The sequence below is a fragment of the Armigeres subalbatus genome, chromosome 3 (genome assembly GCF_024139115.2).
Source record: "Armigeres subalbatus isolate Guangzhou_Male chromosome 3, GZ_Asu_2, whole genome shotgun sequence".
Taxonomy (NCBI): Eukaryota; Metazoa; Arthropoda; class Insecta; order Diptera; family Culicidae; genus Armigeres; species Armigeres subalbatus.
In genome coordinates, this window is record NC_085141.1 from 426159515 (window position 1) to 426181633 (window position 22119).

The 22119-nt window shown below is 43.7% G+C and overlaps 3 protein-coding genes across 3 annotated transcripts; 1 reads left to right on the forward strand and 2 right to left on the reverse strand.

The window, feature by feature from the left end:
* Nucleotides 1–288: 288 nt before the first annotated feature.
* On the forward strand, nt 289–21279 carry LOC134227433 (GTP-binding protein 128up). Its single transcript, XM_062708926.1, has 5 exons — nt 289–503; nt 571–1406; nt 1473–1595; nt 1668–1818; nt 20825–21279. Exons 1-4 carry the CDS (start codon nt 462–464, stop codon nt 1768–1770), a joined length of 1104 nt encoding a protein of 367 aa, XP_062564910.1. The 5' UTR covers nt 289–461; the 3' UTR covers nt 1771–1818; nt 20825–21279.
* LOC134227434 (mucin-5AC-like) lies at nt 1887–3604 on the reverse strand. Its single transcript, XM_062708927.1, has 2 exons — nt 2935–3604; nt 1887–2872 (listed from the first exon to the last, which is right to left on the reverse strand). The coding sequence occupies exon 2, from the start codon at nt 2869–2871 to the stop codon at nt 1924–1926; it is 948 nt and encodes a 315-aa protein (XP_062564911.1). The 5' UTR covers nt 2872; nt 2935–3604; the 3' UTR covers nt 1887–1923.
* On the reverse strand, nt 18477–20825 carry LOC134227436 (uncharacterized). The gene is given in 3 exon segments (XM_062708928.1): nt 18477–19875; nt 19878–20143; nt 20521–20825. Coding segments are annotated over 3 exon segments (1374 nt in total). The 5' UTR covers nt 20721–20825; the 3' UTR covers nt 18477–18967.
* Nucleotides 21280–22119: the final 840 nt, after the last annotated feature.

Here is a 22119-nt window from a genome sequence, read left to right on the forward strand (position 1 = left end):
GTGATGTGATGGCTTAGACCAATGCAAGATCTTGACTTAACCTCACTTCTTTGACAGTTCACAGAGCTTGTTTACAGGGTGTTAGAATTAAAATCGATCAGCCGGAAATAAAAATCCGTAATTTTCGCTCAAAATCATTTTAATCCGAATATTCTAGTGATATGCTTTAATTCCTACCATAAATAAATCACGAAAGACATAAATATTCTTAATTAATCGCAAAGCCGTTTTTCCGGAAGCTGCTCCAGAGACTAAGTCCCTGTAAACAAGCTCTGTGAACTGTCAACCTACGTCATCTTGCACTGGTCTGTTGACGTTCAATATTTCAATGTCTTTTCGCCGTTCCATCCGTGTGGACACATTTTTCCGGATTTCGTGTCTAAGCCGGATTGTTGTACGTGAAAACTGCAAAACATACGGTTTGATATTCCGTTTTTAGCGATCTACGCACCGAGTAAACGATGAGTACGATTTTGGAAAAGATCGCCCAAATCGAGGCCGAGGTGAGTGGAATATTTTTTTGGTTGCAATCGGAGTAAGGTTATGATGGGATTTATTTTCTTATTGTAGATGGCCCGTACTCAGCGGAACAAGGCCACGGCTGGTCATCTGGGTCTGCTGAAGGCACGATTAGCAAAGCTGAGGCGAGAGCTGATCACTCCGAAAGGTGGTGGCGGTGCATCCGAGCAAGGTTTCGAAGTATCCAAAACCGGTGATGCGCGGGTTGGGTTCGTCGGATTTCCGTCGGTCGGTAAATCGACGTTGCTATCCAATTTGGCCGGTGTTTACTCGGAAGTGGCGGCATACGAGTTCACAACGCTGACCACGGTTCCAGGCTGCATCAAGTACAAGGGAGCAAAAATTCAGCTGCTGGATTTGCCCGGAATTATTGAAGGAGCCAAGGATGGCAAAGGTCGCGGTAGACAGGTCATTGCCGTGGCCCGGACTTGCAACTTGATATTCATGGTCTTGGACGTACTGAAGCCGTTGACGCATAAAAAGTTGCTGGAGCACGAATTGGAAGGTTTCGGGCTGCGGCTGAACAAACAGCCGCCGAACATCAGCTTTCGAAAGAAAGACAAGGGCGGGGTGAATTTGAATGCAACGGTAGGCCAATCGGAACTGGATTTGGAAACAGTCAAGTCGATTTTGTCCGAGTACAAGATTCACAACGCGGACATCACCCTGAAGTATGACGCCACGACGGACGATTTGATCGACGTGATCGAGGGCAACCGAATCTATATTCCCTGCATTTACCTGCTGAACAAGATCGATCAGATTAGCATCGAAGAGCTGGACGTGATCTACAAGATTCCCCATTGCGTGCCCATTTCCGCCCATCATCATTGGAATTTCGACGACTTGCTGGAAATGATGTGGAAGTACTTGAAGCTGGTTCGCATGTTAGTCTTTGTTATAAGATCTTTTTCTAAACTTGTGGGAGAATTAACTTTGTTGTTGAATTTCAGCTACACGAAACCGAAAGGACAGCTACCGGATTACAGTTCGCCGATTGTGTTGCATAACGAGCACACGACTATTGAAAACTTCTGTAACAAACTGCATCGTACGATTGCTAAGGAGTTTAAATAGTGAGTTGTCTTTTTCTTATATAAAATTCAGAGCAATCGAGATAAGCATTTTTTTTTTCAATATTCTTTTAGCGCCTTGGTATGGGGCTCCTCCGTGAAGCATCAACCACAAAAAGTCGGCATTGATCACGTGTTAAACGATGAGGACGTCGTACAAATTGTGAAAAAGGTTTGAGTCAGTCACTCCCCCCTGGTTCCGATTTGTGAAATCGGCAAACATTGCGTAAGTCTATTATTATTAAAAATCATTTATTCAACAGTTTTTCATTATAAAAAATGACAACATTTCAGTTCTTTTTTCCGTTTATTAGAGAAAGCCTTTGATAATTTAAAGTTCGTCACCATCGCCCTCCTCTGCGTCATTGGCCTCCATGCTTCCGTCGTCATTATCTTCGTCGTCATCGTAGTCTTCGCCGGAATCTTCGACGGATGATGGCGTGGTGGACGTTTTGATAAACAACCTCAACCGATTCATGGCTTGTCTCCGACGCAGGTCCGGTCTGTAGAGGTATCGCGAAGGATACCCCCGGGTAGTTGGCGCCTCCGTTGTCGTCGTAGTGGAAGTGGTAGATGATGTGGTTTTTGGCGGTCGTGTAGATCTGTTCCTCAGTAGTTCCTGACTTGGGTAACCTGGTCGGTTCTGCAGTCTGCCGATGCGCTGTTCCTGTGGGGATAACGTGGTCTTCGGTGTCGTGGTCGTTGTCGTCGACGGTTCTGTGGTAGAGGTGGTTGTTGCTTCGAGTAGTTCGGTCGTTGCTTCATCCACTGAAGTTGTATCCACTACATCGGTAATTGGTTCCAAAGTAGTTAACTCGACTGTTGTTTCTTCGATGGCTTCCGTAGTCGTTGTTGGCTTTGTTGTAGTTTCCGGATATACTAAGACAACTTTGGTAAGCGACTCTGGGCTTCGGGTGGTCGAATCCGGAGGCATTACTATCATAACATTCGATGCCATCGTTGTGGGCGCCTTGCGCCATGGTCCATGTCGATCGAATCCATCTTCATCGAAATAAAAGTCGTCGTTGCCCAAGGTTTGGAAATAGGGACCACAACAGTGATTGTACGTTTTGTCTTGGCACTGGAAGTTTGTGTTGAGGAAATTTTGCTCGTTCAGACTGACTCCTTGGCTGTAGCAAGTATTGATTGGCACGCATGGACACCTTCGCAGCAGTGAGTCAATCTCTTTGAACATCACCGTTTGATCAACTGGTTCGGTTGCTGCTTGAATGCTCGGAAGTATCAAGCTAACAACCGTCACAATTCGAGTAAAATCCATTCTGTAAACAGATCATGAGAATTCACTTCTTGTATTCAAAAAATTACCACCAAATGTACTCACCTGTGTTCTACCGCAAATCACTCATTACTGACCGCAAACGACCCTTTGCATATAGCATTAAACCGCGGCTGTTGTGCGACATTGCTTTAAATAATTTTCGGGAGAGCCGGTTCTGCTTAGTTGGACAAAACTGGATTTGCGCTGCAGTATCGATCATTTTTGATTGCGCTGCTGTTGCATAAAAATTCTACAAGTTCAATGCTCGTGGCGCCGTGCACGCATGTTGTTACCTGAAGCAGAAGTGCCCTTTGGGCTATAGTAATTGGGGGTCAGTCTCTTTTGGGTTGTTTTGCAATAGTCTAACCTTAAGAGGAATTGAATGAAAGTTGATTTTTATGCGAAAGAAACAAGACGAGTCAGCTAATGATGAGAACTTCTAGATTTGCTAAGCTGAGTTATAAAACGTATACATTTAGTAACAATGTGAGTAATGAATAATTAGAGGTCAAACCGAACCCTTCGATACAATAATGGCAGAATAATTCGTGTTGACCTTTCATACATCATGGGTAGACAAAAAAAATCGGAATGACTTTGCACTTATTAATATTACACTACACAATTAAATTGAAAAAGAGCACTAAGTCTTCATTAAATAATAAATAGCGTTCGTAAATTACCGTGAAGTACCCTAATTTCGTGCACTTAAGATCTGACAAAGTTGAAACGTTCATAGAAAAAAAATGTAATGCCAAAAGATATTTTAGTTACTAGATAAAGATTGTCGCTACTGTTCCCTTTGTTCTGCTGTACGAAACATGTGTGGTACATACCTGTCAAATCGTATGGATTTTCCATCTTTGACATTTAGCTCCCCTATCCTCGCCAGCAAAAGATGTTCCGGACAGCGACGACAGCGACAATCTTTATCTAGTAACTAAAATATCTTTTGTAATGCCCATTTGGGAACATTTGTTACTGCATCACGTAGTAGAATGATGTTGGCGAGCAATCCAGCGGAGTAGCGTACAAAAAACTTGCTCAGGAGGTCTTGGGTGACGGCGCTCAGGTCAGATCGTTGGGTGCGGAAGTGACCCTCGGTCCTCTGTTGAGTGGTCCTCTGTTCGTCTAAGAGGGGGATTCTTTGGTACGCAGGTAGCCTATCTCAGACTACCGGTGGCTGACGCCAAAAAGGTCACTGAGAAAGGGAAGCTGAAGATCGGCTGGTCAGTATGCCCAGTAAGCGTGCTCCAGCCACCTTCAGTGGACAGGTGCTACCGGTGCACAGTGTGCAAATTCGAGCCAAAAAACGGACGCAATTCAACCACGGTATGTACCTTAAAAAATCACAAAAATCCAAAGAATCTGAAGGTGCCGACCCCTTTGCCGTTAGAATACTGGAAGTGTCCTATTTTGTCCAATTTCCCCTACAAATACACCCAGGTTTTTTTACACGGTTGGAACTCATTAATTTCTCGGTTAACCTGAACTTTCACAACTTTTTAAATACCCCCTGAATTTTCTTTGATTTTTTGTGAATTTTTTCGTGGGGTTAACTCATTGTTTCATTGACGTTGAAGGTCTCAAACGACTAAAACCAAACCGTGTAAAAAAAACCTGGGTGTAGAGGATTTTGCTAATACATATGTTCACATCAATCGAAAAGACAAGGAAAACCTTGACTTGTGTTATGAAACATCATAATAGGCCTCCCATATATTTTTGAACACGGCTAAGTGTCTCATTTTGTCTAATACCCACTATAAAATGCTTCAGATGATACACATTTAAGATTCGAAGAGATCATCAAATGAGTTTCTGTCAGTTTTGGAATTCAGGACGATGAAATAGTGTTATCCTCGGACAATTCACTGGGAATCTGTTTAGTGTCTGTTTTTGTCTGATGCCCCCTATAATTTATAAATATTTTCAAAAGTATAACATCAAATCAATTTTCATTTTAGGAAAATGTACTAAGATCTTTGAAGACTATTGTAGGCATATCAAAAGGCTATTCCTTTTTTGCAGGGTCCCTTCAGTGTCTCATTTTGTCCAATATCCCTTATACGTTGAACTTTTTTTTCAATTTATCAGAACACACAAATTGAAAGCTCGAGAAAAATTTGAGAAAATCGGCGAATTATCTGAACAAAGAAATGTGACTTTTCCTGGGGGGTTGAATAGTGCCTGATTTTGCCAAATATCCCCTATATTTAAATGAAGTTCCAATATATAGTACAGCAAATCAATAAATAACTTAGAAAACTATATCAAGATCCTTGCGTATTATAGTGGACATATTAAAGAAAGGTTGTTTTTCTTAAGTGCACCGTCAAAGGCCCAGACCGAAGCAAGATGTGCCGTCGCTGCGGCGAGGAGGGACACAAGGCGCAGGAATGCGATAATTCACCTAGGTGCCTTATCTGCGCCAGTAAGAAGCAGGCCCACAAGATTCCACCACTTAATTGTATCTTGACAGATACGTATTTTGACCTCAACAGTAAGGCCGTCTTCAGTGTCTCGTACTTGACTCGACTTGAAGAAAATGATCGCAGCTTATACTATTTATACTATGCGTAGGTATTATAATTTATCATTAGATGTAAGGTTCAAAGAACATATTGCAGAAGTAAGTAAGGCTAAGAGGGAAACTGATAAGGGATTAAATTATGAGTTTAGGTCTAAGGTAGCTGAACATGTATATCAGGAAAATCATTCAATTACGACATCAAACATTAAAATTTTAAGAAATGTCTCTTCTCCGTGGAAACTTGATGTTGCTGAGAGCTTGGAAATCTACCGACAGGTACAAACGCGGTTGTTGAATAAAGATCAAGGAAATGGTGACTCCTGGCTCTTCAAGTTTATACCTAAGCATTAAGCGCATCAAGCGAGTAGAAATAAGCACCGTAGTAAGATAAGTACCTAGATAAATTATTATACCTACGCATAGTATAAATAGTGTAAGCTGCGATCATTTTCTTCAAGTCGAGTCAAGTACGAGACACTGAAGACGGCCTTACTGTTGAGGTCGAAATACGTATCTGTCAAGATACAATTAAGTGGTGGAATTCAATGGGATTGTATAAACTCGTCTTAGGGAACGTCCACAAATTACGTAACGCTTTTAGGGGGGAGGGGGGTTGAGTGAAGTGTGACGATCCATACAAAATTTCTAGATGCTTCATACAAAAAGTGTGACATAGGGGGGAGGGGGGTTGAAAAAGTCCAATTTTTGCGTTACGTAATTAATGGATCTTCCCTTATGACAGGTGAAAACATTCCACTAAAAAGCTCAAAATAATTTTCTTATCAGTTTTGAAAATTATGTGAAGAAGCAGCGCAAGGTGCCTGGACTACCAACGTCAATGACGTTCAAAGGAGTAACAGCTGCTACCACCCGTGAAATTTGCCAATTCTCGGGTACTTATTCAAAAGAACGTATGTGATTTTGTAAACAAAGATTCAAACGTCGATTTGTCCGATCTGATAGCCCTCCCTCGCAAACCATCACCATAGACAGATAGGGGGAGGCTTCGGCTACCTGTTGGTGGTGTTGGTTTGCGTGGGAGTGCCATCAGATTGGACAAATCGACGTTTGAATCTTTGTTTACAAAATCACATACGTCCTTTGCAGGGTGTCTACTCATCTGTGAAAACAAAATTCCCTGATTTTTCCAGGTGTTTTACATTAATTTCCAGGTAAAAACAAACGCGCCATATATGGCTTCACAAAACAATGTTGTAAATTACTTAAGAAATTCCTCCAGGAATTCCTTCGCAAGTTCACCCAGAAATTGCTTCAGCCATCCAATTCGAATTCCTTCAGGTATCACATAGGAAATTCCTCCAGGAATTCCTTTGAAAATTTCTCCATAAATTCCATCGGAAAATCCTCCGGATTTTAAGAATTGCTTCAGAGCTTCCTTCAGGATTTAATTTAAAAATTTCATTGCTAAAACTCAACATCTCAAGGAATTGTTTTGGAAATTCCTTTAGAGATGCATTTGTCGATTCCTTTACGATTTTTTTAGATTCCTTTACTGCCGTTCTACGCATAACTGTCCCATGTATATAGGGAATCCCAGCAAACATGGGACAAATATGCGTATGACGGCAGTTTAGGTGTTTGTTCAAAAATGTCTCGTGAAAATTCCTCGGAAATACCTTTATAAAATACTTTGCAGATTTCTCCAGAAATTCTTCTGATTTATTTTTAGGAATTTCTTTGGAAACTTGGTTAAGAATTCTATCGAAAATTTCTTTGAATTTTATTTCAGCTGTTTTTTTAAGGAAATATGTTTGGGATTTTTTTCAGGAAATCCTTCAGAACTTCTTACGATAACTCCTTCAGGAAATGTGTTGATGCAAAAATATGAGATTGCTGGGTCCATGACGTTAGGCATAATACCTTCTTTAGGTATGACGTGGGATGTTTTGGGGGCATTTTATACTTAACATCCTTTATGTTTAACGTCCTTATACCTGTTCGCGTGATCAACATCTAGTTTGTGACCAACATCTAGTTTGCTTGGACCTAGCGGCCAAGGTACCGGTACTATAAGTGTCAAACGGCCATGTTATAGCCTATTCAGATTACGCCATTTATGATCATAAATATCATGATAAACAACAACCTGATGCCATCTCCATACATTCAATTTTCTTTCTCCACTTTAACACGATATTTATTACGATTAATAATCTAATCCCAATCTGAATAGGCTATTAAGCTTATTGAAGCATATTTTGGCAGAACCTTCGGAAAATGCTTCGGATATTTTTTCGAAATTTTTTAGGAATTATTCAGAAGTATCTTAAGAAAAACTTTAGAAAACACCTAGAGGAGTTTTTTCCGGATATTTTGCTTCTAAGAATTCTTTGGAAATACTTCGAGAATACCTTTAGAAACTCCTTTGAAAAATCCATTCGGGAATCCTTCGGCTATTCTTTCTAGAATTCCTTTAGCAAAAATCCTTCACAAATCACTCCACACTTTTTTTTTTGAAAATCCCTTCAGGTTCCCTTTTGGGAATTTCTTAAAGGAATTTATTTCGATTTTTATCTTGGAAATTCTTCCAGAAATAATTTAGAAAATTGGTAATCATTCTTATGGACACTCTTTTAGTGATTTCTTTGAATAATTCATTGGAAAACTGATCCCGAAATTCCTTCGGAAGTTCCTCCAGGAATTGCTTTGAAAAATCCTAACTAATTTAGTATTTTGTAATATATTCCTAAAAATCCGTGGGAATACTCAAAAGAATTTACAAAGCAATCCCTAATTGATTTCCCGAATAAATTCCTAGATTTCACCAAGAATAGTTTCGGGAATTCTCAAGAAATTCTTTTGAAGATGGCAAAACGTTTTTTGCGGAACAACGATCCATTAATGTTCACTACATTTTTAATAGATTTGATTGGTAGGGGGAATGACGGCTTTGGTAGATTTCGTTTTATTATTGTCATGGGGTTTTTTTTATGACTGATTATGCTCAAATTTGGCCTAAACATTCTTTGCTTATCAAAGAATATTGTGGCCAAATTTCATAAAACTTGGTCGACAAAAACCCCCCTGACAATAATAGAACAAAACCGGCCAAAGCCGTCTTTTCCTCTATATGAATTAAAGTATTTGTAATGATTTTTTTCATCTTTTGAGAGAATTTCACTCATGAATACCGGGTATTGAAATTTCCCTGATTATGTCAGGAATTCCCTGATAATTCCAGGTTTTTTCCAGGTGGGGAGAAATTCCCTGATAATTCCAGGTTTTCCAGGTTTTTCCAGGTAGTAGACACCCTGTTTTGAATAAGTACCCGAGAATTCTTTTCTGAGAAATTTGCGAATGTTTTCACTAGCAAGAATTAGACCGTGGAGCAAATTGAACTAGCAGCAAGACACACCCCGCTTGTGGGTCGAACACTCTGCTTTATCAATATCAATTAAATGGTAATAGTCAGAGCCTCTTCAAAGCTGAAATCGTCCTTCAATTCAAGACAAAATTTTCAAAACGACTTATCTGCTTTTGTAAACAAAGATTCAAACGACGATTTGACGAATCTGATAGCTCTCCCACGCAAACCAACACCATCAACAGGTAGCAGAATCCTTCACCTACCTATTGATGGTTTTGGTTTGCGTGGGAGGGCTATCATATTCGTCAAATCGTCGTTGGAATCTTTGTTTACAAAAGCAGATAAGTCGTTTTGAAAATTTTTTCTTGAATTCAGGGCCAGACAGTTTCCCCTCCGCCTTTCTCAAAAGACACATTGAAGGATTGATGACTCCTCTGCTGTGCATCTTTCGTAGGTCTATTGCAAGCGGCATTTTTCCTTCCTGTTGGAAGTCAGCGAACATGTTTCCGGTCTACAAGAAGGGAAATAAACGAGACGTCGACAATTACCGTGGTATCACCTCTTTGAGCGCTATTTCGAAACTATTCGAACTCGTGGTCATGGAGCCACTACATGCCCATTGTAAGCAACATATCAGCGATGACCAACACGGCTTTATGTCTGGAGTACAACAGCTTCAAATCTACTATGCCTAACTTCCTATATAACGGAAAGTATGGTAAACCACGATATTACGATCCTGATCGATCTTAGAATATTGCTCGGAAGTCTGGAGTCTGAACTATAATAATGACGTTGAGAGGATTGAATCTGTGCAGCGAATAAGACCAAACATTATTGGGGCACTAGAATGCCTGTTGATGTATAAACCAATAAAGAAAGAAAGAAAGATTTCACACTTAAAACGAACTTTTTACAGGAACATCCAACAGTGAAGTTTCTCATACCATTCGAATCAGTTCGATGAATCGATTCACACCATACGCCCACCGACGCTTCAAGGAATCGTTTTGAAGGATATCCAATAAAAAGATAGATTTGACTGAAATATGATCTTAAGATTTTCATAGTTCAATTCTAAGTTGGGTCGTTTGAAAATCTTACGACCAGTATCCTCAGTGTGTGCGAATCAGTACGACGCGATGTACGAAGCGATTTGACTGCTCCTTATTATTGATTGTTATTCCTTTGCGTGAAGTTTTCGCGCGACGTTGCGTAGACGCGTCTACTCTGGCTCTGGCAGGTACTTAAAGCTGTTTGATCACGCGTTCATTAGAAGTGCATGGTGGAACGCTTACACCTGGCATATATCACTATAGTGAACGCGACGATCCCAAAAAGTTGTGAACATCATATTTGAATCGCCCCATGCCTGATTTTCTCAAAATTGCTCGCGGTGAACCCTTCAGGAAAGGAACGGCCGCGCTATTGGAGTTTACTTGATTCTTATGGGTGAATAAATATAAGCGTCTTTGTCTTTCGGAGGATTTTCAATATCTTCTTGTCAATCGATTCGGAAAATCTTCAGCAATTTGCCAATTCCATCGATACTAAATGATTACACTGGTCGACAGTAAATTTGTCCGTCTAAGATGATTTTAGTACTCTCCATTTAATTCCACTACGTTTTGCTAACTTTGTTAACTCGTACTCTCGTAGACACTGAAGACGACCACACAGTTGCGGTCGAAATACGTATCTGCAAAGATAACAAAACGTAGTGGAATTAAATGGAGAGTACTAAACTCGTCTTAGACGGTTCAATACATTCCACTAAAAAGAGCTAACATTTTTTTCAGTTAATTTCTATTCGCGAAGCTTATGCGTTGCATTTGTATTTTTGGACCTCTGTAAAATCGACTGGTTACTGGCGTTTTTCGTTTGATTGGGAGATTATTTGGTCACAAAGTATGAAGGAGATCATCGCTTTAACGGCGTTGAAGTCACTTGCATGTTTGCATGATGAACAACAAAGCCCCTGGGGTTGACCAACTACCAGGAGAGCTATTTAAACACGGTGGTGAGGCACTGGCTGGAGCGCTGCACTGGGTCATTACCAAGATTTGGGAGGAGGAAGTTTTGCCGCAGGAGTGGATGGAAGGTGTCGTGTGTCCCATCTACAAAAAGGGCGATAAGCTGGATTGTAGCAACTACCGCGCAATCACATTGCTGAACGCCGCCTACAAGGTACTCTCCCAAATTTTATGCCGTCGACTAGCACCAATTGCAAGGAGTTCGTGGGGCAGTACCAGGCGGGTTTTATGGGCGAACGCTCCACCACGGACCAGGTGTTCGCCATTCGCCAAGTATTGCAGAAATGCCGCGAATACAACGTGCCCACACATCATCTATTTATCGACTTCAAAGCCGCATATGATACAGTCGATCGGGACCAGCTATGGCAGCTAATGCACGAAAACGGATTTCCGGATAAACTGACACGGTTGATCAAAGCGACGATGGATCGGGTGATGTGCGTAGTTCGAGTTTCAGGGGCATTCTCGAGTCCCTTCGAAACCCGCAGAGGGTTACGGCAAGGTGATGGTCTTTCGTGTCTGCTATTCAACATCGCTTTGGAAGGGGTAATACGAAGAGCAGGGATTAACACGAGTGGTACAATTTTCAATAAGTCCGTCCAGCTATTTGGCTTTGCCGACGACATAGATATTATGGCACGTAACTTTGAGAAGATGGAGGAAGCCTACATCAGACTGAAGAGGGAAGCCAAGCGGATCGGACTAGTCATCAACACGTCGAAGACGAAGTACATGATAGGAAGAGGTTCAAGAGAAGACAATGTGAGCCACCCACCGCGAGTTGGCATCGGTGGTGATGAAATCGAGGTGGTAGAAGAATTTGTGTACTTGGGCTCACTGGTGACTGCCGAAAATGATACCAGCAGAGAAATTCGGAGGCGTATAGTGGCTGGAAATCGTGCATACTTTGGACTCCGCAAGACGCTTCGATCGAATAGAGTTCGCCGCCGTACCAAACTGACCATCTACAAAACGCTCATTAGACCGGTAGTCCTCTACGGACACGAGACCTGGACGATGCTCGTGGAGGACCAACGCGCACTCGGAGTTTTCGAAAGAAAAGTGCTGCGTACCATCTATGGTGGGGTGCAGATGGCGGACGGTACATGGAGGAGGCGAATGAACCACGAGTTGCATCAGCTGTTGGGAGAACCATCCATCGTTCACACCGCGAAAATCGGACGACTGCGGTGGGCCGGGCACGTAGCCAGAATGTCGGACAATAACCCGGTGAAAATGGTTCTCGACAACGATCCGACGGGCACAAGAAGGCGAGGTGCGCAGCGGGCAAGGTGGATCGATCAGGTGGAAGATGACTTGCGGACCCTCCGTAGACTGCGTGGCTGGCGACGTGTTGCCATTATTGTAAAATGCCCAATAGTGGACCCCCTAGTAGCGAAATTTTGCTCTTCCTGTCATAAGGCTTAGAAATTTTCAACATATTAGCTGTGCTTGATATCTAACAACAAGCTCTGCATCCCCTTTTCGCGATACATACATAAAACACCCAAATACACGACGTTATTCGTTGCAATTAACATTTTAAAGTCTAACTGAATTAGCCCTATAGTAGACCCCCTGGGGGTCCATAATAGGAAATTGCTTCCCTATAGTCGACACTTCATTTGATTTTCATGTCCCGTTTCGGGACGTTCTTCTTCCCTATTATGGACCCCCCAAAGTATTCCTATAATGGACACTCTCGTGTTTATTTTTTATAGAATTGTAAAAAATCATCTAATTTGACTTTTCAAAGCATTTCCAACTCATGTAATCAAATCATAGGACTGTAAGGCAGGTTCTCCCGATAGAATTTCATAGCACAATGTTTAAATTGTGCTGTAATAATGCAAAAATGGCTGTAGGGTCCACTATTGGTTGGGGGTCCACTATTGGTCACCTTACCCTATCATCAGACTAAGGCCGGAGTGGTCTGTGCTGCACATAAAAGACTTCTCCATTCAGCTCGGTTCATGGCTGCACTTCGCCAACCACGCAGTCTGCGGAGGGTCCGCAAGTCGTCCTCCACCTGATCGATCCACCTTGCCCGCTGTGCACCTCGCCTTCTTGTTCCCGTCGGATCGTTGTCGAGAACCATTTTCACCGGATTACTGTCCGACATTCTGGCTACGTGCCCGGCCCACCGCAGTCTTCCGATTTTCGCGGTGTGAACGATGGATGGTTCTCCCAACAGCTGATTCAACTCGTGGTTCATTCGCCTCCTCCACGTACCGTCCGCCATCTGCAACCCACCATAGATGGTACGCAACACTTTCCTTTCGAAAACTCCCAGTGCGCGTTGGTCCTCCACGAGCATCGTCCAGGTCTCGTGTCCGTAGAGAACTACCGGTCTTATAAGCGTTTTGTAGATAGTCAGTTTGGTACGGCGGCGAACTCTATTCGATCGAAGCGTCTTGCGGAGTCCAAAGTACGTACGATTTCCAGCCACTATGCGTCTCCGAATTTCTCTGCTGGTATCGTTATCGGCGGTCACCAGTGAGCCCAAGTACACGAATTCTTCAACCACCTCGATTTCGTCACCACCGATAGAAACTCGTGGTGGGTGGCTCACATTGACCTCCCTTGAGCCTCTTCCTATCATGTACTTCGTCTTCGACGTGTTGATGACTAGTCCAATCCGTTTAGCTTCGCTTTTCAGTCTGATGTAGGCTTCCTCCATCCTCTCAAAGTTACGTGCCATGATATCAATGTCGTCGGCGAAACCAAATAACTGGACGGACTTCGTGAAAATCGTACCACTCGTGTCAATCCCTGCCCTTCGTATTACTCCCTCCAAAGCGATGTTGAATAGCAGACACGAAAGACCATCACCTTGCCGTAACCCTCTACGGGTTTCGAAGGGACCCGAGAATGCCCCTGAAACTCGAACTACGCACATCACCCGATCCATCGTCGCCTTGATCAACCGTATCAGTTTATCCGGAAATCCGTTTTCGTGCATTAGCTGCCATAGCTGGTCCCGATCGATTGTATCATATGCGGCTTTGAAGTCGATGAATAGATGATGTGTGGGCACGTTGTATTCGCGGCATTTCTGCAATACCTGACGTATGGCGAACACCTGGTCTGTGGTAGAGCGTTCACCCATAAATTCCTGCCTAGTACTGCCCCACGAACTCTCTTGCAATTGGTGCTAGTCGACGGCCTAAAATTTGGGAGACTACCTTGTAGGCGGCGTTCAGCAATGTGATTGCGCGGTAGTTGCTACAATCCCGCTTATCGCCCTTTTTGTAGATGGGACACACGACACCTTCCATCCACTCCTGCGGCAGAACCTCATCCTCCCAAACCTTGGTAATCACCCAATGCAGCGCTCTAGCCAGTGCTTCACCACCGTGTTTAAACAGCTCTCCTGGTAGTTGGTCAACTCCAGGGGCTTTGTTGTTTTTGTTGTTTGCGACGTGTTGCCATGGACCGAGCCGAATGGAGAAGACTCTTACATACCGCACAGGCCACTTCGGCCTTAGTCTGAATAAATAAATAATGTTTGCATGATTACATGTTTAGATAACATGTAAAATACTAAGTTATTACGATAATCTATGTCAGCTGAGTACGGATGCTGTCATTTTGAATGTAGAAAACTTCGATTTACTAAATTCAATATGAGTAAGGAACGTCAAATGCTGGGTAAAGCGTACCATTGGTACTTTGCGTACCTTAAGGAATAAAATAGACCCCATCTCGCGGTCCTTAGCCTCTTACCCAGCAACTCCTATACCTACCTCCTCGTGGTGCTGGCCAGAATACGAGTAACCTTAGGGAAGATAGGGTAACAAACCCCGGTGGGAACTATGGTCGTATGCTGACAGGGAAGGGGGGGTTTGTTCCTCTCCGGAGGAGCAAATCTTACTGAGCGTCTGTTTTCCATGTCAGGATCGGCTCACAACAGCGTCTGTTCTCCATGTTAGGGGCGGCTGATCATCGTCCGAGTGCCAGCGAGGGACTCTAAGTGAAACTGTGCAACATGGTCCACCGGGAATAAGGAGGAATGGACATCCGGAAATTTAGGGGGTTTGTTGTCAGGCGCTGCAAGCCAGCCTTTAAAAAACATACGCAACGAACAATCAACAAAAGAGTACGGACCGGAGACATCGGCGAAGACCACTGCGACGAAAAGGGACTAGCGATTGGAAACCCAGTTTGTGGAACTGCAAATCTCTCAACTTCATCGGGAGCACACGCATACTCGCCGATGTGCTCAAGGACCGTGGATTCGGCGCTGCAGGAGGTGTGTTGGAAGGGATCAATGGTGCGAACGTTTAGAGGTAATCAAACCATCAACCAGAGCTGCGGCAACACACACGAGCTGGGAACAGCTTAAATATTTTTGGGCGATATGCAAAGTGATCGGGTCGTGAAAGGCCGGTACTTCAATTTCAGCATAGTCAACGTCCATAGTCCGGAACACACTCCGAAAGCACTGCTGATGATAAGGACGCATTCTACGCGCAGCTGGAACGTGAGTACGACAGCTACCCAAGCCATGACGACAAAATCATCATAGGAGATTTGAACACTCAGGTTGGCCAAGAGGAAGGCATTTTGTAAGGAAAATTATTTTGAGCTTTTTAGTGGAATGTCTTCACTTGTCATAAGACGAGTGGTGCACAGTTTCACTTAGAGTCCCTCGCTGGCACTCGGATGATGATCAGCCGCCCCTAACATGGAGAACAGACGCTGTTGAGAGCCGATCCTGACAAGTACGAGACACTGAAGACGGCCTTACTGTTGAGGTCGAAATACGTATCTGTTAAGATACAATTAAGTGGTGGAATTCAAGGGGATTGTTCAAACTCGTCTTATGACAAGGCAAGAGGAGGAGTTTAGATCGACTATCGGGAAGTTCAGCGCTCACCGGCTGACTAACGAAAACGGGCTACAACTAATTGACTTCGCCGCCTCCAAGAATATGGCCATTCGCAGCACCTACTTCCAACACAGCCTCCCGTATCGGTACACCTGGAGATCACCACTGCAGACAGATGGTGATGGTTAAACTTCGCCCAAAACTATCCGTCATCAACAATGTTTTTACCGACGACCGCCGCGGTACGACCTAAAGCAACTAAAGCAACCTGATGTCGCCACTGCATACGCGCAGTATCTCGAGGCAGCGTCGCCGAAAGAGGGTGAGCTCGGTGGGGCCCCATTTAGAGGACAGCTGGAAAACAGTCAAAGCAGCCATTTACGAGGCAGCGGAGAACAACGTCGGGTATGTGGGACAAAGTCGACGGATTGATTGGTTCGACGAAGAGTGCAGACAGATTCTAGAGGAGAAGGACGCAGCGCGAGCGGTCGCACTGCAACAAGGTACCCGGCAGAACGTAGAACGCTATAGACGGAAACGAAGACAGCAGATCCGCCCCTTTCAGAAGGAGAAACGGCGCCTGGAAGAAGTGGAGTGCGAGGAGATGGAACAGCTGTGCCGTTCTCAAGAAACACGCAAGTTCTATTAGAAGCTCAACGCATCCCGCAAAGGCTTCGTGCCGCGAGTCGAAATGTGCAGGGATAAGGATGGGAGCATATTGATGGACGAACGTGTGGTGATCGAAAGGTGGAAGCAGCACTACGAGGAACATTTGAATGGCGCTGAGAGTGAAAGTCAAGGTAGCGGAGGAGATGACTACGTCAGTTCAGCGGACGATGGAAGCCAACCAGCCCCCACCTTAAGGGAAGTTAAGGATGCCACAGCTATAGACCAATAAAGCAGCTGGTAAGGATGGTATCGGAGCTGAGCTCATCAAGAAGGGCACGGAAAAGCTAGCTGCTTGCCTGGACAAACTGATAGTCAGAATCTGGGAAACTTAACAGCTACTGGAGGAGTGAAAAGAAGGGGTTATATGCCCCATCTTCAAGAAAGGCGACAAGCTGGAGTGTAAGAACTTTCGATCACCATCCTTAATGCCGCTTACAAAGTGATATCCCGCACCATCTGTTCGTTGATTTCAAAGCGGCATAGGACGCGAAGTATAGACCGCATAGAGCTATGGAAAATCATAGACGAGAACAGCTTCCCTGGGAAGCTTACAAGACTGATCAAAGCAACAATGGATGGTGTGTAATACTGGGTGAAGATTTTGGGCGATCCTCCAGCCTCCAGTTTGTTCGAATCGCGCAGGGGACTAAGACAAGGTGATGGACTTTCATGCCTGTTGTTCAACATTGCGCTAGAAGGTTTCATGTGGAGAGTCGGGACTAACAGCCGGGGTACGATTTTCAACATATCCAGTCAATTTACTCGTTTCGCGGATGACATGGACATTGTCGGCCGAACATTTGCACAGGTGGCAGAACTGTACACCTGCCTGAAACGTGAAGAAACAAAAGTTGGACTGGTGGTGAATGCGTCGAAGACAAATAACATGCTTGTGGGCGGATCTGAGCGCGACAAGGCCCGCCTGGGAAGCAGTGGTACCATAGACGGGGATACCTGCGAGGTGGTCGAGGAATTCGTCTACCTTGGATCCTTGCTAACGGCTGATAACAAAGTTAGTCGTGAAACACGAAGGTGCATCATCTGTGGAAGTCGGGCCTAGTACGGGCTCTAGAAGAAAGTGCGGTCAGAAACGATTCGCCCCCGCACCAAATGTGTCATGTACAAGACGCTAATAAAACCGGTTGTCCTCTACGGACATGAAACATGGACAATGCTCGAGAAGGACTTGCAAGCACTCGGAGTATGCTTAGGTGTGCTTAGGACCATCTTGGCGGTGTGCAAAAGATGGTGTGTGGTGGCGAAGAATGAACCACGAGCTCGCCCAGCTCTACGGCGAATCCAGTATCCAGAAGGTAGCTAAAGCCGAAAGAGTACGAGGGGCAGGACCAGGCTTGTAAAATGTCATCTGCATGTCATTTGACTAATTTGTTCATAACTTTCGTCAGAAGCCAAATTTACTTCACAATTTTAGATGTACTTATAATGCTTGAGTAGGGATATATTTTTGTCCAAGGGGAAAATACCCTAAATATAAAATCTGCGGCTGAAAAGTGAAAACTCTCCAAAATGTCACGTGTCATTTGAATGACATTTTGCCTCCCATGCTTCAGATTACATATTTACAGCAATGACTTGTTAGACAAAGTTGTAGGCACATTTAAGCGCTATAAGTTCGCCATACCGTAGAAATTGATAGCTAACTTCTGAAAAAAGTTCTGGGAAAAATATACAAACGAATGCAAATGACATTTTACAACACTGGGCAGCACATGTTGCGAGAAAGCCGGAAACCAGCCCTAGGCCGGACAACCAATGCCGCAGCGAGCAAGGTGGGCTGACCAGGTACAGAACGACTTGGCCAGCGTAAGGCGCATTCGAGGATGAACAGATGCGGCCTCGAACCGTGTATTGTGGCGTCGAATTGTTGCTTCAGTGTTATCTGTTTAGATGTAAGTTAAATAAATGAAAAATAATGCAAACTGATGCTAGCCAGGATTCAGGAGAAGATCGATGCGACTCTCTGGCGGCAGTCGGTCAGATTCCATGCTGGAAGATCTTCAATCACGAGAAAATGTGGGGCGCCGAGACGGAAAGAAAGGAGAAAATCATCCGCCACTTCGAGGCACAGCACGAGGCCTTCTCGTGCAGAATGCTGCACAACAGGGTCTTGTCCGACCCCATCTGGGTCGTAGCTGTTGGCAAGGAATTGTGGAATGAATCTGGAGGAATAAATGAAAAATCTATGCGTTAGGATTTAACGGTTTATTTTAAAAGTCACCCTTACCGAAGGGTTGTTTTAAGATGAAATTTATAAAATATGTAACAATATTGTTGTGTATTTCGTTACGTACTTCACAATTCCCTGAAGATAATTTTTTTCATCTTCAGTGACAGCAATCTACATTTATTTTGTGCACAAAATAAAACTAAACAATCTATCAAACTAGGGGACAACTACACAGCATTTATAGAACAAATATTTATCTTTAGCCAGAGAGAACTTTAGGCATTAACGATAAATAAATAATAAACTACTCTTTTAATGTCTAATATGTACAACAATCTGACCTTAATCTAATCAGCAAACAAAGCCTAAAGAGAATTAAATTAAATATCAAACTGCATCAATTTTCCTAGATTATTGAGAACCTAGCGGCTTTGAATTAACAATCGTATTTGTACATCACTGAAGGAACGGAAAATATTTACAACTGGGCACTACTTTCGTTAGTTGAATATCAGTTCAAAATCGGAAACAGATCCAAATTCCAAAAATCGTCCAGGGAGCTGGTTGTTATACTAAAATCAGTGGAACCATTGGGTGAGCCCAGCGACTCGTACCCTCCGTCCGATACGAACGACCGTGGCGTCAAAGGGCATTTGAATAACTGTTGTGGTTCGTCATCATCGAACGCTGGTTTTGCTTCGTCCGAAGAAGAATAGTTGGAACATGTGCTTGGGATAGGTGAGAGCAACTCCCGAACCGGTTCCAATTTGACTTTGAACACTTGCTCTTCGGTAGAGTAATCGTCTTCTGTTTCTTCGCAAATGATTTCCTCCTCCAGAGGAAGTTCTTCATCATTATCGTCGCTGTTGAGGACGATAGTGATGCAATTGGTTTCATCGTCGTAGGTTCCGTAGACCGTTGATTGCGTTCGATCAAGGTCAGACTGTTGGCCGATGCTGTGTGGCTTCTCCACGTGAAAGGGTGACTTTGAATAGTTGTGGGTGGTCAGAATTAGGCTGCCTCCTTGATTAGTTTCTTCGCTGGATTCCAGCTGTTCTGATGGGGTCCCCACCACTGGTCCAAGCATTCCGCAGCCGGCGCTTGCATCTTCGGCATCAATCGGGCTGCTTCCTCGATCAATTCCTTCCAGCTCGCTTGTGACATTGGCCAGTAGGCTTTCGGCGAGCTCTTCGAGCTTAGACACGTCGAAGTCTTCGAGCATGTCCTGTAGAGCAGGCAGAGAGCAATTATCTTCCACAGTGCTGCTACTCTTTCTTCGTCGGTCTGTTGGTGGCTGGTCGTGTCCTGACTCAGTGTCGTCTGTGCTTCCATTGAAATAGTTCCCTGCTGCTGAGGGGTTTTGGCGGATGCTGCTGATCCTAGTAGGGTGGAAGCAGAGCCAACACTGTGTGAGGCTGCTGGGGCCATTGCCGGTTCCGACTTGACGGTGGTCGTCATTTGTATCTGCTGCTGGAGCTCATTGAGCCGCCGTTCCAGTTCTTCCTGGCGGGTCTCCAGATCAAGACATTTGCTGTAATAGGCGTCCTTTTCCGACTGGAGCGACGCGCACTTCAGTTGCAGTTCGCTTATTTGTTCTGTCTGCTGTTGGATAGTTTGTTCCATGTCTTCCATTTTGGCTTTCTTACGGTCGCGAGATGTTTGGGCTGCGACGCGGTTTTTCAATTTTCTGTAAATAAAAAAAAGTATTGAGAATGCATATCGGCGCTATTTTTAAACAACCTAAAATTTATTTCTTTTTTAATCAAAATGTGATGTAGGAGTATGATGAACATAATTTAGAACTTGCTAAATTGAAAAACTTTTAATAATTTCTCAATCCGGAACAAAAGCAGAAATTTACGCATTTACCCTAATGCATATCACGCTAACGGCATAGCTGGTGGAATTTCCCACACAGTCCAACATCATTCGTGACACGTCATCATCGATTGATGAAACTTCTAGAACTTTGCTGCGCCATTTGGCAGAGGAGCTTATCAACAAGAGATTTCCAGATGCACCAAAAAATAAATAAAATTCGTTCATTCCTAAATATTTACTTACTTCCTCTGAAGCTTCTCCTCCCATGTTAAGTGATCCAGGCGGCGCTTCTTGCCCCGAACCAGGAACTCATCCATCGACGAAGTGGACTCGTCTGCGTCCGAGAGCGGCGACGATGGGCTGGGTTCGGTTTTGATGGCCAACGGGGCCAAATTGATCGGGATGTACTTGGTCGGGACAGTAATTACGATTGGGGCACTCATGTTGACTTCCCTTTTTCAATTAGAACTAAGATTTATTCCAAAAAAATGCTAAACACTTTTTGTTCCACTTTGATTCACTGATTTATTTTTATCATCTTCTCCAGCTAGATAAAATCCAACTACTTCCGCGGGCGATAGTTGATCCTTCCACTAGGAATTGCTGTTTGGTAATGCTGGAACTGGTTCATCGCACCTTAGATTTTGGGCTGGTCACGGATCTCTACGGCCTGGGCAAAATTATGATGAAACCTCTGTGAAAGCTTGTGAACGAATGAAACCTTTGCTGGGAGATCAGACCACCACCCCCGATGACGTCTTCGGCGGATGTGGTCGACGCTGATTGGTTGGCAGCAAGGGCTGCCAGATTATTTTGGGCGAGGAGCAATTTGGCGGGTGAGCTTATTTTGATAAAATCGATGAGAATGACTAATATTTTTGATGCATAGCCTAAATGGTATTATAGTTTAAGACATGTTTTATGTATTAGTATATAATAGCACTATCGTAACTAAATGATAAAGCAGGATTTAGCTTGAAAAATAGACGTTTAGCAAATGTAGCTTATTGTGATTAATTAGAATCCGCCAGCACTGGCATATGCGACGCGGTTGTCCATTAACGGGGGATAACCCACTGAAGCTTGAGATGTTGCATGATGTTTTTTTTTGTTTTCAAATGTTGCATGGCCCGAACAGTAAAAGTTTGCAAACAAATTTTCAGCCCATGGATGCGAGTTTGTGATTCGTACTCGCTAATTGACCTTTCCCATCAAAAATTTTTATTCGTTCAATCGATTCTTTATTTTATTTAAGGCCAACTTTCCCAAAAAACTTATATTTTTTGACGCCTCCAAGTCTTTTTAAAATTAAAAAAAATAAACTTCGGGTGAATTTTTCAGACCGGTTCACATAGGCGATGGAATGCGTTAAGTGACGGAAAGAGGAAATTCTGTCAACAAGTTCGTCAATGAAGGAAGACTTCTCAACCGCTGTAAGGATCATAACTGCAGATTTCCGAACCTCGAGCAAGTCTTTAGAGCCGTCGATAGCAGTATTCTGTTGATGCGGCCAATAGGAAATATCGTCTTGTAACCAATTAGGTTAGTACCACCAAATGTGACTGTCGAGGAGGGACTCCACTGATGTACCTCGAGAAAGTAGATCAGCTGGGTTCTGTGGTCCTGGTACGTGATTCCAAGTGCAGTTTTCGGTAGCTAATTGAATCTTTGAGACTCGATTAGCCACAAAAGTGGTCCAAGTCGACGGTGGTGATTTGAGCCAACTAATCACCGTTGTGGAATCGACCCAGAAGAAGGTCTCATAGTGAATATCAAGTGAAGAAGCGATTTTTTCATAAAGTTGAGCTGCCATCATGGGATGCTTTGTCGTTTTAATGGGGC

Bases quoted from the DNA above. Each gene is read 5' to 3' on its own strand.
- LOC134227433 (XM_062708926.1), top strand. From the start codon at position 462: ATGAGTACGATTTTGGAAAAGATCGCCCAAATCGAGGCCGAG. The intron at 504-570 runs GTGAGTGGAATA...TTCTTATTGTAG, and splicing joins TCGCCCAAATCGAGGCCGAG to ATGGCCCGTACTCAGCGGAA. The intron at 1,596-1,667 runs GTGAGTTGTCTT...ATATTCTTTTAG, and splicing joins ATTGCTAAGGAGTTTAAATA to CGCCTTGGTATGGGGCTCCT.
- LOC134227434 (XM_062708927.1), bottom strand. From the start codon at position 2,871: ATGGATTTTACTCGAATTGTGACGGTTGTTAGCTTGATACTTCCGAGC.